Source organism: Leuciscus leuciscus (assembly GCF_965113295.1).
Source record: "Leuciscus leuciscus genome assembly, chromosome: 24".
In the NCBI taxonomy this organism is placed as follows: Eukaryota; Metazoa; Chordata; class Actinopteri; order Cypriniformes; family Leuciscidae; genus Leuciscus; species Leuciscus leuciscus.
The window spans coordinates 8,065,959-8,084,931 of NC_138723.1; the positions used below are offsets into that span (position 1 = coordinate 8,065,959).

General features: G+C 45.2%; 1 protein-coding gene and 1 long non-coding RNA gene across 2 annotated transcripts in view; both read right to left on the reverse strand.

Annotated features, from left to right (window-relative positions):
- Positions 1 to 292: 292 nt before the first annotated feature.
- The window catches only part of LOC309489904, a 76,088-nt gene continuing 57,407 nt past the window's right edge, over positions 293 to 18,973 (reverse strand). The window contains exons 3-4 of the long non-coding RNA XR_014202560.1: positions 7,500 to 7,564; positions 293 to 1,193 (exon numbers count right to left, since the gene is read on the reverse strand). This is a non-coding gene — a long non-coding RNA (uncharacterized lncRNA). The remainder of the gene's footprint in view (positions 1,194 to 7,499; positions 7,565 to 18,973) is intronic.
- Positions 12,938 to 15,362, reverse strand: LOC309489726 (uncharacterized protein). The gene is made up of 2 exons (XM_082158586.1): positions 14,117 to 15,362; positions 12,938 to 13,945 (listed from the first exon to the last, which is right to left on the reverse strand). Exons 1-2 carry the CDS (start codon positions 14,985 to 14,987, stop codon positions 13,146 to 13,148), a joined length of 1,671 nt encoding a protein of 556 aa, XP_082014712.1. The 5' UTR covers positions 14,988 to 15,362; the 3' UTR covers positions 12,938 to 13,145.

Genomic DNA, 18,973 nt, shown 5'->3' on the forward strand with positions numbered 1-18,973 from the left:
ATAGAAACAATATCAAATTACATAGAGTAACACTATAGGGATAATAATGGCAGTATCATAAAAATAATAATAATAATAATTTACACAATTACACATTTGTTTTGCTTTTAGCCATTCATTTAAATTTAAATGTTGAATAGTTTGTACCACCCCTTAACTCAGTTGGTAGAGTATTCCAATCATAAATGGCTCAAACTGAAAAGACTGATGGTCCAAAAGTTGAACGTCTAAAACTGTATAACAGTCTTCTCTAGTAATTACTCTGCCATTAGTATCATTTTGCATTATAAACTGATTTAATGGGGGAGGTGCATAAACATTAAAAAAATAATAATAATCAAACAAGCATCAACAAAATGTTTAATATTATCAAAACTCAATCAATTATATGTTTGCACCATGTTGCAATGATGAAAACTTTCCTATCAAATGTTTTAAGTGTCTGTTTGTAAAGAGGAAAAGCTTATCAATCTGCAGGTCAGGCTGGTGCTGCGCTGCACACTATGGCAGTGTTACAGGCGTCCCAGGCTGACCTGTTGAAGGACTTGAGTGCAGGCAGTGCAATAGATGAGGAAGCGTTCTCTGAACTGTGCAGAGCCACAGATCTGTCTCTCCCAAGCAAACGGCCCGTTCAATCGGCCGTTCAATGTCGGCGCTGGTTAGCACGGAGAGGCACCTGTGGCTGAACTTAACTGGAATTAAAGATAAAGACCGCGTCTTTCTGCTAGACTCCCCAGTTTCACCCTCTGGCCTGTTTGGTGACTTCATCAACACAGTCGTCAGAGGGTTCAGAGAGGTTAAAAAAGCTTGAGGAAGCTTTTGTCCAGTTCCTTCCTCGCCGCTCTCAAGGGGAGGGGCCACCGGCCACCCAACCTCTCCCCGGTCCTTCAAAAGCCAGGGAGGTTAAAAAGTGTTCAATTCAAAGTCGTCTCCTCAAAGATGTAGTGCTGAACCTCCTCAAGCTGCTCCTGTTTTTGCTGTACATCTGAATGTCTTTAAAAACTGTCCAGTGAATTCCCATGTACGGAGTAGGGAAAGCTAGAATCCACGAATCTCAACATGTTCTGTGGCTATGTCGTCACTTTGAAGGCATTGCAAGTATTTTAGAATTACTTTCCAGGAAGTTCCATGTTCCGTGAGTAGATGATGTCACTGCTGTCACGTTCTCTCATTCTTTACTGTGTTGTAGTTTTCTAAGGAAAAAACGTACTCGGTTACCTAACGTAACCTCTGTTCTCTCTAGAGAGGGAACGAGTATTGCGTAAGTTTAGCTTACGCTACGGGTAAAGTCATCTTTTCTCGAGATATGAAGCAAAAATTATCCTTAATTTTTATATCTTGTCAACGCAGTGCGGCAGCAAGCAGACCTAGAGCAGGCAATCTAGCGTGCTCATAGGCTGCTCTGCGGCAACTGCAGCAGCCTATCACTGAGCCCTTGGCGTGACGTCACGCCCAATGAGCGCGAGCAGCGCGCCTACGCGTCACGGCCCGAGGCGGGGCGTGGCAGAGGGTATAAATATGGGCTGAGAGGCTGCTTTCACTGGTTTTTGTCGCAGAAGCGAGTGAGCTCGTGGCGCGAGCACGGCGGGTTACGCAATACTCGTTCCCTCTCTAGAGAGAACAGAGGTTACGTTAGGTAACCGAGTACGTTCTCTTACGAGAGGTTCTCTCGTATTGCGTAAGTTTAGCTTACGCTACGGGAACTCCCTTGTCAACGCCGTGCGCGCCCGGCATCCACTGAATGAGTCCCAGGGAAGCCCGGGGAACACGAGAGTGTGAGCCAGGCGGCCAATGATATGGCTAGCGCAAGTACATAAGCACATAGTAGGGGGAACAGAACGGCGCGGCCGGTCTGACTAACCAACCCTTATATTGTACAGCTCAACCAGGAGGGCTAAATCAAACAGCAGTAGCCCGCGCACAGAAGTGGGCCGGCCTACGCGAGATTTAGACTGATAAAAGTTTAGCCTGCAGGGCGGGAACTTCTAGATTGTAAAATCTAACAAATGTAGACGGGGAGGCCCAGCCCGCCGCCGTACAAATGTCATGAATAGAAATTCCGCTAGTCCAAGCCCATGACGAGGCCATGCCTCTAGTAGAGTGGGCTCTGATGCCCAAAGGGCATTGCAGGTCTTTAGACGCATAAGCAGCTGCAATAGCGTCCACTATCCATCTGGACAGAGTGTGTTTCGAGGCGGCGAGACCCTTGGTGCGCCCACCAAACGAAACGAAAAGCTGCTCCGAGCGCCTCATGGCGGCGGAGCGCGTAATGTAATTTCTCAGCGCTCTGACAGGGCAAAGGAGATTACTGTCAACTTCGCTGCCGGTAGCCGGCAAAGCTGAGAGAGAAATGACCTGTGCTCTGAAGGGTGTGCCCAACACTTTGGGGACATAACCGTGTCTCGGTTTGAGAATGACTTTAGAGTCATTAGGTCCGAACTCGAGACATGCCGCGTTAACTGATAACGCATGCAGGTCACCCACACGTTTGACTGAAGACAGGGCTATCAGAAAAACGGTTTTGAGCGTGAGGTATTTCATATCCACAGTTTCCATGGGTTCAAAGGGATGCGCTTTCATGGCCTCTAAGACCAGGGAAAGATCCCAAATAGGAACCGAGGGGGGTCGCGGGGGGTTCATCCTCCTAGCTCCTCTAAGGAAGCGGATAATGAACTCATTCCTCCCTAATGCGCGGCCCAGCGCCGAGTCGGAAAAAGCTGATATGGCCGCAACATATACTTTGAGCGTGGAGGGGGACCTGCCCATGTCCAACAGCTCTTGGAGGAAACAAAGCACACGCGACACCTCACATGTTTGTGGATCCAGCCCTTGGGCGGTGCACCATTTATTAAACACAGACCATTTAGATGTGTAGAGCCGTCTCGTAGAGGGAGCTCTAGACTGTGTGATCGTGTTCACAACCCCTATTGGCAAGTCAACGGGTATCCGTTGACTATCCATACATGCAGAGACAGCGCTCTGGATGAGGATGCCAGATCGAGCCGCGGGCTTGAGAGAGAAGGTCTCTTCTCACCGGTATCGGCCAGGGGGGTGTGTCCGCCAGCCGTATTAGATCTGGGAACCACGTTTGATTCTCCCAATACGGGGCTATGAGGAGCACCGTGTGGCGCGCTTCCCTGATTCTCCCGATGACTTGTGGCAGCAGAGAGACAGGGGGAAAAGCGTAAAGCGGGCCGCTGGGCCAGGTTTGGGCCAGCGCGTCCTCGCTCTTGGAAAAGAACCGTGGGCAGTGCGCGTTGTCTTTTGACGCAAAGAGGTCGACTTCCGCTCTGCCGAAACGGCGCCACAGTGACTGGACTGTTTGGGGATGCAAAGACCACTCCCCCAGGGGAACATTGTCCCTGGACAGTCTGTCTGGACCCTCGTTCAGGAGACCCGGCACATGCGCGGCTCTGAGCGAGCGCAGTGAGTGCTGAGCCCACACAAGGAGGCGTTCCGCCAGGGCGCAGAGTGTTTTGGATCTGACACCGCCCTGACGGTTCACATAGGCTACCACTGACATGTTGTCCGTGCGGACTAGTACATGGTGGCCCTGTAGGTATGGGAGGAAGTGCTTGAGCGCTTTCTCGACCGCCAGCATCTCTAGACAGTTTATATGAAGGTGACTCTCCTGGTCTGACCAAGGGCCATAGACCGGTCTGCCCTCTAATAGCGCTCCCCAACCTAGGTTGGACGCATCTGTCGAGACAACTTTCCGGTGCGAGACAACTCCCATCGTCACTCCCGTGCGATACCATTCGGCTGCTAGCCAGGGCTGCAGGGCTGAAACACAGCCATGATCCACTCTGACTCGTAAGCGGCCGGCCGTCCAGGCTCGGTGAGGCACTCGCGCTTTCAGCCAGCGTTGAAGCGGGCGCATGCGCAGTAAGCCCAGCTGGAGCACTGCTGCAGCTGAGGCCATATGCCCCAGGACTCGCTGGAATGTCCTCAGCGGAACCTGACTGCCTGTCTGGAAAGACGCGGCGAGATGTCGAATGCGGCGCGCGCGCTGCTCTGACAATCTGGCCGTCATAGCCACCGAGTCCAGTTCTATTCCGAGAAAGGAAGTCGACTGGCGGGGCAGTAATGAGCTCTTGGTCCAGTTGACCGAGAGACCCAAGCATTCCAGATGGCTGAGAAGCGCTGTTCTGTGAGACAAAGCTCTGCCTCTGACTGCGCGAGGACTAGCCAGTCGTCCAGATAATTCAGTATCCGCATTCCTTGTCTCCTCAGGGGAGAGAGAGCCGCGTCCATGCACTTCGTAAATGTACGGGGTGCTAAAGATAGACCGAACGGCAGGACGGTGTACTGATATACCCGACCGTCAAAGGCGAATCTCAAGAATGGCCTGTGACGGGGTATTATCTGAATCTGAAAATATGCGTCCTTTAGATCGAGAGAGATGAACCAGTCTCCCGGCGAATTTGCGCGAGGATTTGTCTGGTTGTGATCATTTTGAACGGCCGTCTCATGAGAGCTTTGTTCAAATGTCTCAGATCTAAAATAGGTCTCAGCGCTCCGTCCTTCTTGGGTACGAGGAAGTAACGGCTGTAAAGCCCGACTCGCTCAGAGAAGGATAAACCTGTTCTATAGCCCCTTTGCGCAGCAGCTTCGCTATTTGTGCTTGAAGCAGGTGCGCTGCTTCTAAAGTCACTTTTGTCTCCGTCTGCGCTAGAAAGCGCGGGGGGCGACGAGCGAATTGAAGCGAATAGCCGTGTTATATAGTATTCAGCACCCATTCTGACGCGCCCTGAATAGCTTCCCATGCTTTTGCACGCATAGCTAGGGGTCGAATGGTCTCTGGGTTCAGATCGCCGCGCTGAGCGGGATGGGGAACCTGTATCAGAGAGGATGGGGCGGCGACGCGCCGCCAGTGCTCGAACACGGGGGCTGGAAAACAGTGCTGACTGGCTGTACAGCATATGATGGCTCGATCGCTACGGATGGAGCGCGTTTTGCTGCTAAACACCCCTGGCGCGAGAGCGGCGTGGGGGTTGTCATGTCTGAAAGTGGGTGCGCGTGCTCGTGAGCGGGCGCAGAGTTTACACTTATAACACGGCCAGTGTTTGGGAGCTTTGTAACCCGAGGTAACTGAGTGGCAGAGCAAGCAGCGGGTAGTTGTGAGCACAGGGTTGTGGGCACATTTACTACACTTGGTACTCGAGCGTGTGTCCGCTTTATGAGAGTGCGCTCTGAGCGTGTTACCATGGGGATAGTGTTTGTGTGTAGTGGTGAGCACAATTTCTACACTTATGACACCTTCGGCCAGAGCCGGAATGTTTGTGAGCTTTGGAGGATCTGCAACCCGGGGTAACTGTGTAACAGAGCGGGCAGTGGGTAGGTGTGGGCACAGAATTGTGGGCACATTCTCTACGCTTAGCACTCGAGCGGCGCATGCCCGCTATGAGAGTGCGCTCTGTGAGCGTTACCGGGGAGACCGTGTTTGTGTGTAGCAGTGAGCACGTGGGAGTGGGCACATATTCTACACTTATAACACCATTGGCGTTATAGGAAACTGATAGAGCGAATGCTTTGATGGCTCATATGTTTAGACGCTCATAAATACTCAAGCACCATCCTGTGAGCGGGAGGGTGCGAGATGCGGGTTCACTTTCTGTATGTAAGAAAGCTGCCGCGAGCTCGAAGAAGCCAGCAGAAAAAATATATTTATCTGCCGCCAGAGTCGGATTCGAACTCGGGTCCCCCGCGCGGGAGCCTTGTGTTCTGCCACTGAGCCACAGGGGCACACATAAGCTCTTAGTTAGCGCGAGCATATGACAGAGCGTCGTGTTTCGTTTCGGCGTTTGTTTGCAGGCGCGCGTGTATTAAACAGGCTCGTTTACTGCAGTATTAGTATTTCCAGCCGCCTGAACTTTAGAGGGGACTGAGAAATATGTCAGGAACGGAGTTTAGTCCGACCTGGGTGGGACTTCCCCTTTTCGCCGGTGCTCGTGACGTCCGCTCTGATATCCCTTGAGAACGGCGCGGTTGCGCGGCTCGGACAAAGGGAGAGAGAGCGGGAAGATGTCATCATGTGCTGTGACATCGTTAGTTTGCAGACGTGCGTGTATGAAAACAGGCTCGTTTACTGCAACATAGATATTTCTAGTCGCCTGTAGCTTAGGAGGGGACTGAGAAATGGAGGTGGCCGGTAGGTGACGCGCACGACCGAGACGCGGGGTAGCTTTCTTATAACGTAAAGGAAGCCAGCCCGTGACCGCCTACTTCTGACATCCCTTGTGAGCGGCGCGTTTGCGCGGCTCGAACAGAGGGGGAGAGCGCAGGAAGGGCGAGCGTCGTCATGTTTTGCGTAGCGTTAGTTTGCAGGCGTGCGTGCATAAAAACAGGCTCGTTACTGCAATATATGTATTTCCAGTCGCCTGAGCTTAGGAGGGGACTGAGAAATATGTCAGGAATGGAGGTTAGTCCGCTAACACTCTACTCTCCTTTAGCCAGTGACGGGGGGGTAGCTTTCTTGTAACGTAAAGGAAGCTATAGCCCGAGACCGTCCGTTTCTGACATCCCTTGTGAGCGGCGCCGTTTGCGCGGCTTGACAGAGGGGTCTGACGTCATCTGCTTCGTCCCCTGAGGCGACGGCAGTGCGGGCAATGGCCGGCCGCTGCGCGTCGGTGAAGGGCGGGGGAGAAGGAGAGAGCGAGGCTCGCGGGAGGGGCTCCGGCGAGCGCTCAGCTGTCATACCCGGCTCGCTGAACGCAGCCGCCCGGGTAGAAGGCCAGGCAGAGAGCGCAATCACAAGGCGGTCTCCGTCGCTGAGCGTGGCTCTGCACGAGCCACAGGATGAGCGAGGCATTTGAAACAACGCCTCGCGCTCTTTTAGATGCAAAGTGTGTCGCGGGGCGAGCACACAACACACACACATAGAGCAAATAAAGGATATATTCGCCGGATAGCGAAGCAGGCAGGGATAGCTGAAGGCGGCGAAGGCGGCCGGCTTCCTCAGGCAGAATCCTCGGCTTGCAAGGCGCTGGTTTCAACGGCGGCTTCCTCAGAGATCAGCGATGCCAAGAGCTTCGCTGAAGAGACAAAAATCAGTGAAAGCAGCCTCTCAGCCCATATTTATACCCTCTGCCACGCCCCGCCTCGGGCCGTGACGCGTAGGCGCGCTGCTCGCGCTCATTGGGCGTGACGTCACGCCAAGGGCTCAGTGATAGGCTGCTGCAGTTGCCGCAGAGCAGCCTATGAGCACGCTAGATTGCCTGCTCTAGGTCTGCTTGCTGCCGCACTGCGTTGACAAGATATAAAAATTAAGGATAATTTTTGCTTCATATCTCGAGAAAAGATGACTTTACCCGTAGCGTAAGCTAAACTTACGCAATACGAGAGAACCTCTCGTAAGAGAACAGAGTTTAACACAAACATTCATGGGAACATGTGATTCCATCACAGTGGTCTGTATCATTAAAGAAAGACATACTCTACTCTATCTGTTCATTCATTCTAGTTCGTGTCAGTTTTTTTCTGAACACTAAATATCTCACCTTATCATGCATCTCTTCAGATATATCAGTTTGACTCTGCTCTGGACCACCAGAATCATGAGAAACTGGAACAAAACATTTGATTCTCTTTATATAGTTTATATGTGGTGAACAGACATTTCTGATAACTTTATGCTAAGTCAGATTTGTATCATCAGATATAGTGAAGAGCACACAGTGTCTGCTTCAGTACGGGAAGAATAATCTGTCTGTCATATTTTGCAACACTAACTGTATGTAAAATAAAATCTTTTTTTTTTTTTTTGAAGAAAAAATACATGCATCATATCAAACTAGAAGCAAATAGCGTAATGTAAATGGTTGTATTGTATTACAGAAAATATCTAGATTTCTGTTGTCTCTTTATGTAAAGATTCCTATTATCCAAAATAAGATCTGAGTTCTGAGTGAATAAACATTTTAAGACTATATTTATATGCTATACATATTCCTAATGGCCAGCCCCCTTTCTACTGCACAACCCAGAGGGACGTGTTGTTCTCCTTTAAACTTGTCAAACGGGTGACATGGAATGCCACACAATCACATATTTGTGTCATGATCACATTTCTGCTTTTCTTGAAGGTGAATAGGAGAAGGAAAGGCCTATTAAACGGAGAGACCCAGTTCAGTGTGTCAGTGGGTGGGTTCGGCTGAACTTTGGTGGATCAAGTGTCTCATTTTTATCCACATAATGTCAGTAAAGAAACAATAGCAAACTGAATGCTGCAGAAACGTGATGTAAGGTATTGCATCAGACATAATAACCCCAATATGGACAAAGGGACATAAGAAATATTCATAATGATTACAGTGAAAATCCCTAATGGTTTGAACAAATTGTGAAATAAAATTAAGGTTTTGGTAAGTATACAGTAATAAAGTACTTACAAATCATCAACAAACTATTAGTTTAAAGTTAATAATTCATAGTTCATAAATTGTACTCTCTACATTGTTAATGTATTAATAGGCTATATATACAAATAGGGAGTTCTTCATTAATTGTCACTGTAATTTACACAGTTATTATTGTTTAATTGGCTCATAGTAAAGGAATTGTTAATTAGTTATTAGTTATTAGGAGTAAATAGTTCTCACTTTAGATTAGGTCAAGGAAAATGTGACTAAGTAATTAAGATATATATATATATATATTTTTTTTTTAAAGGAACACTTATTCAATTTATATTAACACTTTATTACACACTAATGCAATTAATGTCTAATAAAGGTTGGTGTAAAGCACTTAATTAATGTTTATTTTTTATATTTTTTTTTTTACAATTTTTCATGACCTACTAGTGAGAACTGCAGTTAATAAGTTGTTAACAAAGAACTCACTATTTGTATAAAGCTTTTTAATATTAACTATGAATTAACTTTAATAGTTTTCAAATTAAGTACTTTATTACAGTATACTTATTATAAAGTCTTACAGATTTTTTTTTTTTTTTTTTTTTTTTTTTACTGAGTGGAAGGATTGAAATTTGTCTGGCTGTTAAACAACCTTATTGTCCAGCCCATGCGCCAAAGGGGACAGGCAGCTAGCAGATAGTGAGGAGATGTTTGCTGTATGTGACAAAAAATGTTTCGGCCTAAAAAATGCGTGACATCGCTTAGAGCAACTTTAATAATAAAATATGTCCTCGTAATCTTTAATAAAAAACAATGTCCCCTTCCCCTCAATGGCATCTCTTCTCTGATGACTGTGTAGGCAACGACTAATGATAACGTTAGAATTATATTCTCTTGAATTTTGATATGGCCGACACACGACCACAGAGACGATGAACAAATAGCAAAGAAGAGGGAAAAGGAGAAGGAACGTGCGAAGTCCCAAATTGACATCGGAAAAGCCTGTTTCAGGAAGCACGGAAGGGAGAGGGACGGGATGAGGAGGAGGAAGGGTCGAGATAGCCTCCGTTTTGTTTGACAATACTTCTAACGTCAACAAGAAGTGACATCACCCGACTTCGCTTAGAGCACCTTTAATAATAATAATAATGATGTGCACAAATAAGTCATTTATAATAAGCACTACAACATTCCATAAGAAAATAAGATGGTCCAATTTGATTTCATTGTGACACTGACATGTTATAAATGCATAGAAATTAATTTCTAGATCCATGAAACCCCAACAAAAATTTCTGAGCTTCATACAGTTAGTTAGTAAGTGATTGATAGGAAGCAGACACACACTGGATGAGGATAAAATCAACATTGGGACTATATTGTAGACAGGTGAGAATAACACGCCTGAGAAACGCATGTAATGCGGTCAATCAATATAGGGAAGATCAGATTGCAGTGGAAAAAAGGTGAAGGCGGTAAACCAACACAGGCAAGTATAAACCATGATGGGAGAAAGAGTCTGTACACCCAAAGGGAGACTAGACAATGACTGCCTCACTTTGAAGGCTACGCCCTGCAAGTCGCAACTGTCGGATGGATTTATCATTGAGTTTGTGTCATTTCGGAAAAGTAACATTACAATTTAAGAAAGAAATTACCATAATTTACTCCTCATTTTATTTATTTTTTTATTTTATAAGGACAACACACATTAATCAACATTTCTGTAAATGTGCCAGTGCTAGTCCTTTGCCGAGATGTTTTTGAAACCTTATAAAAAGTACATTATAACACCTCACAACTCCGTAAAGACAGCAATAACATCAAAAGAATAATTCTCAGCACAGACACAAGCCATGAGAAGCAACAAGAATCAGAATCAGAATCAGAATCAGAATCAGAATCAGAATGAGCTTTATTCGCCAAGTGTGCACAAACACACAAGGAATTTTTTGTGGTTTTTACAGGAGCTCTTGGTACATACATACATATATGACATTAGAACAGGCATTTAAATGAGAACATAAATAAATAGAATAAACAATAATAATAGTTCTAGTATACATCTGAAACAGAAGACTTATGTACAGATTTGTGCATTGTGTGTACAGCTCTATAAATAAAATTTGTATATGTATTTACACAAAAAAAACCTCTTGCTTCTCTCTCAAGTACTGAATGAGTTATACAGCAGGTGTTAATGGCTGTTTTAGCTGTTTAAGCTGGAGATAGCATGGGGGAAAAAACTGTTTTTGTGCCTAGATGTTCTAGTGCGCAGAGATCTGTAACGTCTGCCTGACGGCAGAAGTGCAAACAGGTTTTGGCCGGGGTGGGAGGGGTCTGTGATGATGTTCCCTGCCCGTTTCTTCACTCTGGCATTGTACAAGTCCTGAAGGTTGGGGAGGTGTACACCAATGATCCTTTCAGCTGTCCTAACAGTCCGTTGTAGTCTTCTTATATCTGATTTGCTGGCTGACCCAAACCAGACAGTTATAGAAGTGCACAGAACCGACTCAATAACAGCTGAGTAAAACTGAGTCATCTGCGCTTGTGGTAGGTTGAACTTTTTCAGTTGACGAAGGAAGTACAACCTCTGTTGGGCCTTTTTGACAATGGAGTCAATGTGATTGTCCCACTTCAGGTCCTGAGAGATGGTAGTGCCCAGGAACTTGAATGACTCCACTGCTGTCACAGTGCTGTCCATGATGGTGAGAGGGGGGAGTGCAGGGGGGTTTCTCCTAAAGTCCACTATCATCTCCACAGTTTTGAGCGTGTTCAGCTCCAGGTTGTTATGACTGCACCAGACAGCCAGCTGTTCAACCTCTTGTCTGTAAGCAGACTCGTCACCGTCCTGGATGAGGCCAATGACTGTGGTGTCGTCTGCAAACTTCAGGAGCTTGACGGAGGAGTCTTTGGAGGTGCAGTCATTTGTGTAGAGAGAGAAAAGCAGTGGGGAGAGAACGCACCCCTGGGGGGCACCAGTGCTGATGGTAAGGGTCCGAGATGTGACTTTTCCCAGCCTCACTAGCTGCTGCCGGTCTGTCAGGAAGCTGATGATCCACTGACAGATGGAGGAGGGCACCGAGAGCTGGGTTAGTTTATTCAGGAGGGTATACGGGACGATGGTGTTGAAAGCGGAGCTGAAGTCCACAAACAGGATCCTTGCATAAGTCCCTGGTTTGTCCAGATGTTGGAGGATGTAGTGCAGTCCCATGTTGACTGCATCATCCACAGACCTGTTTGCTCGATAAGCAAACTGCAGGGGGTCCAGCAAGGGTCCAGTGAGGTCCTTCAGGTAGGCCAGCACCAGTCTCTCAAATGACTTCATGACCACAGATGTCAAAGCAACAGGTCTGCAACAAGGAACTGCAAAACATCAGCACATTAACTCAGTAACAGCAATCAGCATTTCCACACAAATAGCCATACAAGCATACAAAGCGACAACACAGGAATAAACAATAAACATGTAAAACAGCCAACAGTACATTCATCTCGATAAAATATTAGAGACACAGTTACGGGTTAATAAAATGGTAACATGCATATAAGTTATAAAACAGCACTATATAAGAACATACCAGACTGTTCATAAAATAAAATACAATATACCCAAGCCACGATACTGGACGACTGGCAGCGAGCAAAGGACATGGAACATTTTAGCAGCAGGTTAAATAACAAACACAATAATAGTTAAATAAGCAATGAACTACAGATATTAAAAATGATCACATGATTTTCTAGAAGCCAGGCTTTAAGACTTTGAGTAAAGGAGTGATATGTGGCACAGTTTCTTATTTCAGGTGGAAGTGTGTTCCACAAGTGAGAAGCTCTTCCGGAGAAGCATGATTGGCTAAAGGAGGTGGACCTGAAGGTGATTACATAGTCCCCTCTCTGTGCTGATCTTGTAGAAGTGGTGGAGGAGCATTTCCATTTACGATCTTAAACATCAAACAGGTAGAGTGTTTATTTTGTCAGATTTTTCTGACAAAAAGGATAGTTTTAAGGATATCATATTTGCCCAAAATATCACAGTGGTGGTAAGTATTGGATTTTCTGTCTAACATTTTATAGGCCTGCTTAAACAAGGAGAGAATGGGCTTCACATTTGTACCTTTAGCTAGAGACCAACTTATCATACAGTATGTTAAGTGAGGGATAATCATTTCATTTAAATATAATTTTGCTGCTGTAGTTGTTAAGACAGTTTCTTATGTAGCTGAAATTAGCCAAATTGTATTTAGTTATTTGCAATACTTTCTTCACTTGTTTTTTGAAGGATAATGTGGAGTTAAGGATAATACCAAGATATTTAACATACTACTAGGATGATCTCTCCAGACACATAGACTTTGGGATCACAGTCAGTTGCAGAGTGTGTATTTGTGAAGAACATATAAACAGTCTTCTTGACATTAAGAAACAAGTGTGAATCATAAACCATTTGTCAACATTTATCATTGTTTCATTGAGTTTAAGAGCTGCTTGTTCTTTGGTTCTTGCATGCACATACATTACAGTATCGTCTGCATACATCTGAACCTCACACCCTGTACACACCGAAGGTAAATCATTTACATTTACATTTAGTCATTTAGCAGACGCCTTTATCCAAAGCGACTTACAAATTAGGACTACATTCAGCGAGTCATCATAAAGAGGCAAAAGCAACAACAACGCAAGAAGTGCTCAAAATACGAAGTTCAGGTATTATTCAGAGTAGCATAAGCCTGATAAGTGATGTTTCAAAGGGAAAGGAATTTTATTTTTATTTTTTTTTTATTTTTATAAGGTTAAGTGTTCACGGAAGAGATTGGTTTTCAGCTGTCTTTTGAATGTTGTCAGGGATTCTGCATTCCGGATGAGGGTGGGGAGAGCGTTCCACCAGCATGGAACTGTGAATGAGAATGTTCTGGAAAGTGATTTTGTGGCTTTCTGTGATGGAACCACGAGACGTCGCTCGTTGACCGATCGTAGGTGTCTGGTAGGGATGTAGACTCGTAGGAGTGAGTGAAAGTAGGAGGGAGCTGAGCCTGTGATAGTTCTGTAAGCAAGCGTCAGTGCCTTGAACTTGATGCGAGCAGCGAGAGGTAGCCAGTGCAGAGAGATGAACAGAGGAGTAACGTGGGCCCTCTTGGGCTCGTTGAAGACAAGACGAGCTGCAGCATTCTGGATCATCTGTAGGGGTTTGGTTGCACATGCTGGAAGTCCAGCCAGAAGAGCATTGCAGTAGTCAAGCCTAGAGATGACCAGGGCCTGGACGATGAGTTGTGTTGCATGCTCAGTTAGGAAAGGCCTGATCTTCCTGATGTTGTGCAGTGCAAACCTGCATGATCGAGCTGTCTTTGAAATGTGATCTGTGAAGGTCAGCTGGTCATCAAACGTTACTCCAAGATTTCTGACCGATCTTGATGGGGTGATTAATGATGACTCTAGCTGGATGGTGAAGTCGTGCTGTAGAGACGGATTGGCAGGGAGGACGAGAAGCTCAGTCTTTGCCAGGTTGAGCTGCAGGTGATGTTCCTTCATCCATGTGGAGATGTCCGCCAGACAGCTTGAGACCCGTGCAGCTACTGTGGGATCATCTGGTTGAAAGGAGAGGAAGAGCTGCGTGTCATCAGCATAGCAGTGGTAGGAAAAACCGTGTGCCTGTATGATGTGTCCCAGTGATGTGGTGTAGATGGAGAAGAGGAGGGGACCAAGAACTGAACCCTGGGGAACACCTGTGGTCAGCTGATGTGCTCTGGATACCTCACCTCTCCATGCGACCTTGAAGGACCTACCTGTGAGATAGGACTCAAACCAGTGGAGTGAAGTTCCTGTGATGCCCAGTGATGAGAGGGTGGACATAAGGATCTGATGATTCACCGTGTCGAGGGCAGCAGACAGATCCAGGAGAATGAGGACTGAAGATTTGGAAGCAGCTTTTGCGATCCGTAGGGCTTCTGTGACTGACAGTAATGCAGTCTCAGTTGAATGTCCTTTCTTGAAGCCAGATTGGTTGACATCTAGCTGGTTGTTTAGAAACAAGAAGGATGTTAGTTGGTTGAAGACAGCTCTTTCAAGTGTCTTCGCAATGAATGGTAGGAGAGAGATAGGTCTGTAATTCTCTACAAATGATGTGTTTAGCGTTGGTTTTTTGAGCAGTGGAGTAACCCGAGCCTGCTTGAATGCTGTAGGGAAGGTGCCAGTATGGAGGGATGAATTGATGATGTGTGTGAGTGATGGTAGAAGTGTGGGAGAGATGGCTTGTAGAAGGTGTGAGGGGATGGGGTCAAGCGGGCAGGTGTTAGGGTGACTGGAGAGGAGAAGTGTAGATACTTCTTCCTCGGTTAGCGAAGAAAAGGAGGACAGAGGGGTATTGGCTGTGGAAGGGGTCGGTCTGGGTTCCTGTGTGTGTGGAGCTGAGAACTGACTGCTGATAGCTGTTGTTTTGTTGGTGAAGAAGTTCGCAAAATCGTCAGCAGTTAAGGAGGAGGCGGGTGGTGGTGGAGGTGGACAGAGGAGAGAGTTGAATGTCTTGAAGAGTAATCGTGTGTTGGAGGAGCTGTTTATCTTGTTGTGGAAGTATGAAGATTTTGCAGCATGAACATCAACAGAAAAGGAGGAGAGGAGAGATTGATACATACTCAGGTCAGATGCGTCTTTTGATTTGTGCCATTTCCTCTCCGCTGCCCTGAGTTCGGTCCGGTGTTCCCGAAGAACCTCAGATAACCAGGGGTTAGAGGGAGTAGCGCGTGCTGGCCTGGAGGAGAGAGGGCAGATAATGTCTAGAGAAGAGATTAGAGTGGAGCATAAGGTGTCCGTTGCGGTATTCACATCCAGAGATGAGAATTGTGAGGGTGGGGGAAGAGAGGATGACACGGCAGAGGAAAGATGGGAGGGGGAAAGTGAGCGCAGGTTTCGTCTGAAAGTGACTGGTGGTGGGGGTGGTGGTGCAGGGGTAGAGAGTTGTAGACTGAAAGTAATGAGGAAATTATCTGAAACGTGGAGAGGTGTCACCAGGATGTTTTCTGTGGTGCAGTTGCGTGTGTAAACCAGGTCCAGTATTTATATATAAGCTGAACAGGAGGAGTCCCAGGATGGATCCCTGAGGCACACCCATTTCATTGCTCAGAAAGGGTCTCACAACCCACCCGTGGTAATGCAGTGTTGAGACGCACGGTGTCGAAGCTCCGCTTTATTTCTTGTAATCTCTTCAGAATACACCCTAATTCATCAGGACATCGTATTCATTTAATCATTTTTGTATGCTTGAAACATTACGCCTTCGGAATCTTTCAGTTAAAATTAGCCAGTCTACGAGGACAGGAGGAAAACAAAAGACCCAAGTTCAAGATGCACAGGCCTGTCAAGAAAGCAGCAAAATGGCGGAAAACAAGCCAATATCTGCACAGCTCACAATTGAATCTCTAGTCAAAGAGCTCGAAAAATTCAGAAAAGACATGACTGGGGAATTGCTCTCTGGAACCAACCGATCTTCAATCGAATCGATTGGTGCGACCCTGAGAACACAGGCAGTGACCATAAGCGAGATGGAATCGGGTCTCTCAGACCATACCGACCGAATAACTCAGCTCGAACAAAACTGACGAGCATGGAGCAGGAAAACACGGCGCTTAAAGCTAATGTAGAAGATCTGATTTCTCGATCGAAGCGCCATAACATATGAGTGGTAGGCCTTCCTGAGGGCCTTGAGGGAAAAAGCGTGAGGGAGTTCATGATTTACCTGCTTTCTGAACTTCTCTGTGACTCCCTTACAGAAACACCTGAGCTGGGCCACCGCAGCCTGAGGCCCAGACCTCGCGCAGAGGAATCTCCACGTCCACTGATTATCAGATTTCATCGATACATCGTTAAGGAAACTGTCATGAGTTGAGCTAAATCTCACAAAGACAATTATTACAACGGCCACAAAATCAAGATGTACGAGGACTTCAGCACCGAGTTGGCAGGGAAACGAGTGGCTTTCAACAAGATCAAGAGCCTATACTTTACCAGCAAGGAGTGTGTTTTGTAATGCTGTACCCGGCTCGCCTCCAAGTGAGTCGTAACGGCGGGGAACGGATCTTCAACTCCCCTGAACTCATCAGAACTTTCCTAATTAAGTCGTGGACTAAACGGGATGGTAAATTCAACAGGTACAAGCTGCTGTAAATAATTTATGGACAGTTTTAAGCTCTCACGCTACTTATGATTGGCCTTGAGGGAACATTAGACTGTCACACTATGAGTGCCTCTGTCTGCTTTATTTTGATGGTATACCCCAAATTATATAGTTTATGTGTTGCACATTAATGAAGCTATTCGGTTGATGATTTTAAATGTCATACCACTTGATCCATGTTGGCATTGCCATCTTGTGGCGGATCGCTTATATAACTTGCCAACTTTAAATATTTTTTGTTTAATGTTTTCTTATTTTCTGCTAGTTTTTTTTCCTTCTCATAGTCTCTCAGCACATAACTAAGCTTTGATGGCTGTTTTGGGTGTATATTTAAGTTTTAGGAGTTGACAGTTCTACGTGGTTGATCTGTTGTGTGAATCGGTGTTCTGGCTACTCGTCATGTTCAAAAAGACGAGCATCAGAGTTGTAAGTATAGGTTTGTACCCCCCTTTTAAAAATTATTATTAGTTTTCTTTTTCTTTCCCTCCCCCTTCCACACCCTTCAATTTATCCGTCTCAGACTTTTTTTCTTTTCTTTTATCTTCACTATAATATAAATGATTAGTCCTAAAGTGAACACAGAGTGTGATCTGGTCATACTGTCAGATCTGTTACTTGAAATGTGAGGGGTCTAGGTGGTCAAATGAAAAGATCAAGAGTGTTCTCGCACTTAAAGAGCCTGTTTTCAGGATATAAGTTGAACTTTGCTAAAAGTGAGTGTTTTCCCATAAATGAATTAGCAAAACATATTCCTCCAGCTATGCTCCCTTTCCACATGTCCTCTACGGGTTTCCATTACCTAGGGGTTCATATTTCAAACTAAGCCTCTGTGTGTACACAAGTCAACTTGTGGGGGTCTCGCTCTTCCAAATTTCCTTTTCTATTATTGGGCAGTTAATATTCAGAAAATATATGCATGGTGTAATTCTCTGAATATTGATTGGTGTATGATAGAAGCTATCTCCTGCTTATGATCCTCGTTATCGGCATTCGTTTTTGATCCCAATTTGCGACACCCCTCTAACACTAGCCCGATTGTGCTTTCATCGGTCAACATTTGAAAACCGTTTTGTCATAATTTTAAATTAAACACTTAAATTAAACTTTTGCACAGCTCAGAGAGAAGGGCCTAGTACTGTTTCCTGATTTGTATCCTGATGATCATGTATTTGCGTCATTTAATGATTTACTGAGTAGATTCAAAATGCCTAAATCCAATTTATTCCACTATTTTCAATTGCATGACTTTGCTAAAGCACACTTTGCTACCTTCCCTCACCAGCCAAAGAAAACTTGAATTGAAGATATAATGTCACTTCCGAAATCCAACAGCCATATCTCCTGTGTCCTGTTACTCTCTTCGCAGCTCCCTCCTCTTTTTGCACTCAAGGGAACCTGGGAGAGAGAGCTAGGACTGGAGCTTGACGAGGAGCTGTGGAATAATACTCTAGCTAAAAACTCTCTCGGCATCTGTGCTCGCTTGAATCTTATGGAGTTTAAAGTTGTTCACAGAATTCAATTCACCAAAGCAAAATTGAAGAAACTTTCTTTAACAGAAGATTATATGTGCAATAGATGTTCGCTATCTCCAACAAATCATACTCATACATTTTATACCTGTCCTAAATTGTATTCATTCTGGTCTTCTTTTTTTGCTACACTGTCAAAGGCTCTTAATGTCTCTGTGAAACCCTGCACAATTTTTGGAATAACACCTGTTAATGGCTTGTACAACAAGCGCCATGCTGATATTATTGCTCTTGCTTCATTGGTGGCCAGAAGACGAATACTGTTGCATTGGAAATCCTCATGCCCCCCTTCTAATGTTTCTTGGCTGAAGGACTTAATGTCCTTTCTACACCTGGAAAAACTAAACACTCCATCAGAGACTCATTCTATAAAATGTGGAATCCTATCATTTCCTTTGTTGAGACTGTCCTTTCATTGGAGATTTGATTATTTTCTCCCCCTTTTTTTCTTTTTCTTCTTTTTTTTTGTGGGATATTTTGGGATGGGTAGAGTTAAGAGTGTTCTGTATATTTGTATCATTTTTTTAAAATTAATTTCTATGGATGTTAAAAAAAGAAAAACAGCAGGTTGTGATGTTTTTCATATATGCCATGCGCATAATTGTAACTTAAAAATCTGCTCAATAAAAATATACATAAAAAAAAAAAAAAAAACACTAGGAATAACAGCAAATTTTACAATGGCTACTTTTCTGAAATTAGACAACCTTCAATGACATATGTGACCCCTTCTAGATGAGACACAGACAACTGAATTCAGAATTGCATACTAACAGACTACTCTAACTATTTTTGCCATGGAAAGATATAGGACAATAGTAAGAGTATGGATGCAGTTCTGAATTCAGCAGCTGACTGAGGGAATGAGTGAGGCATATACAGTGCATGCATTCCTTGATTCAGTGTCTGTTGCTTGC

Bases quoted from the DNA above. Each gene is read 5' to 3' on its own strand.
- LOC309489726 (XM_082158586.1), bottom strand. From the start codon at position 14,987: ATGTATCAATCTCTCCTCTCCTCCTTTTCTGTTGATGTTCATGCTGCA. The intron at 13,946-14,116 runs GTGAGGTATCCA...CCTTTCAACCAG, and splicing joins CTTCAAGGTCGCATGGAGAG to ATGATCCCACAGTAGCTGCA.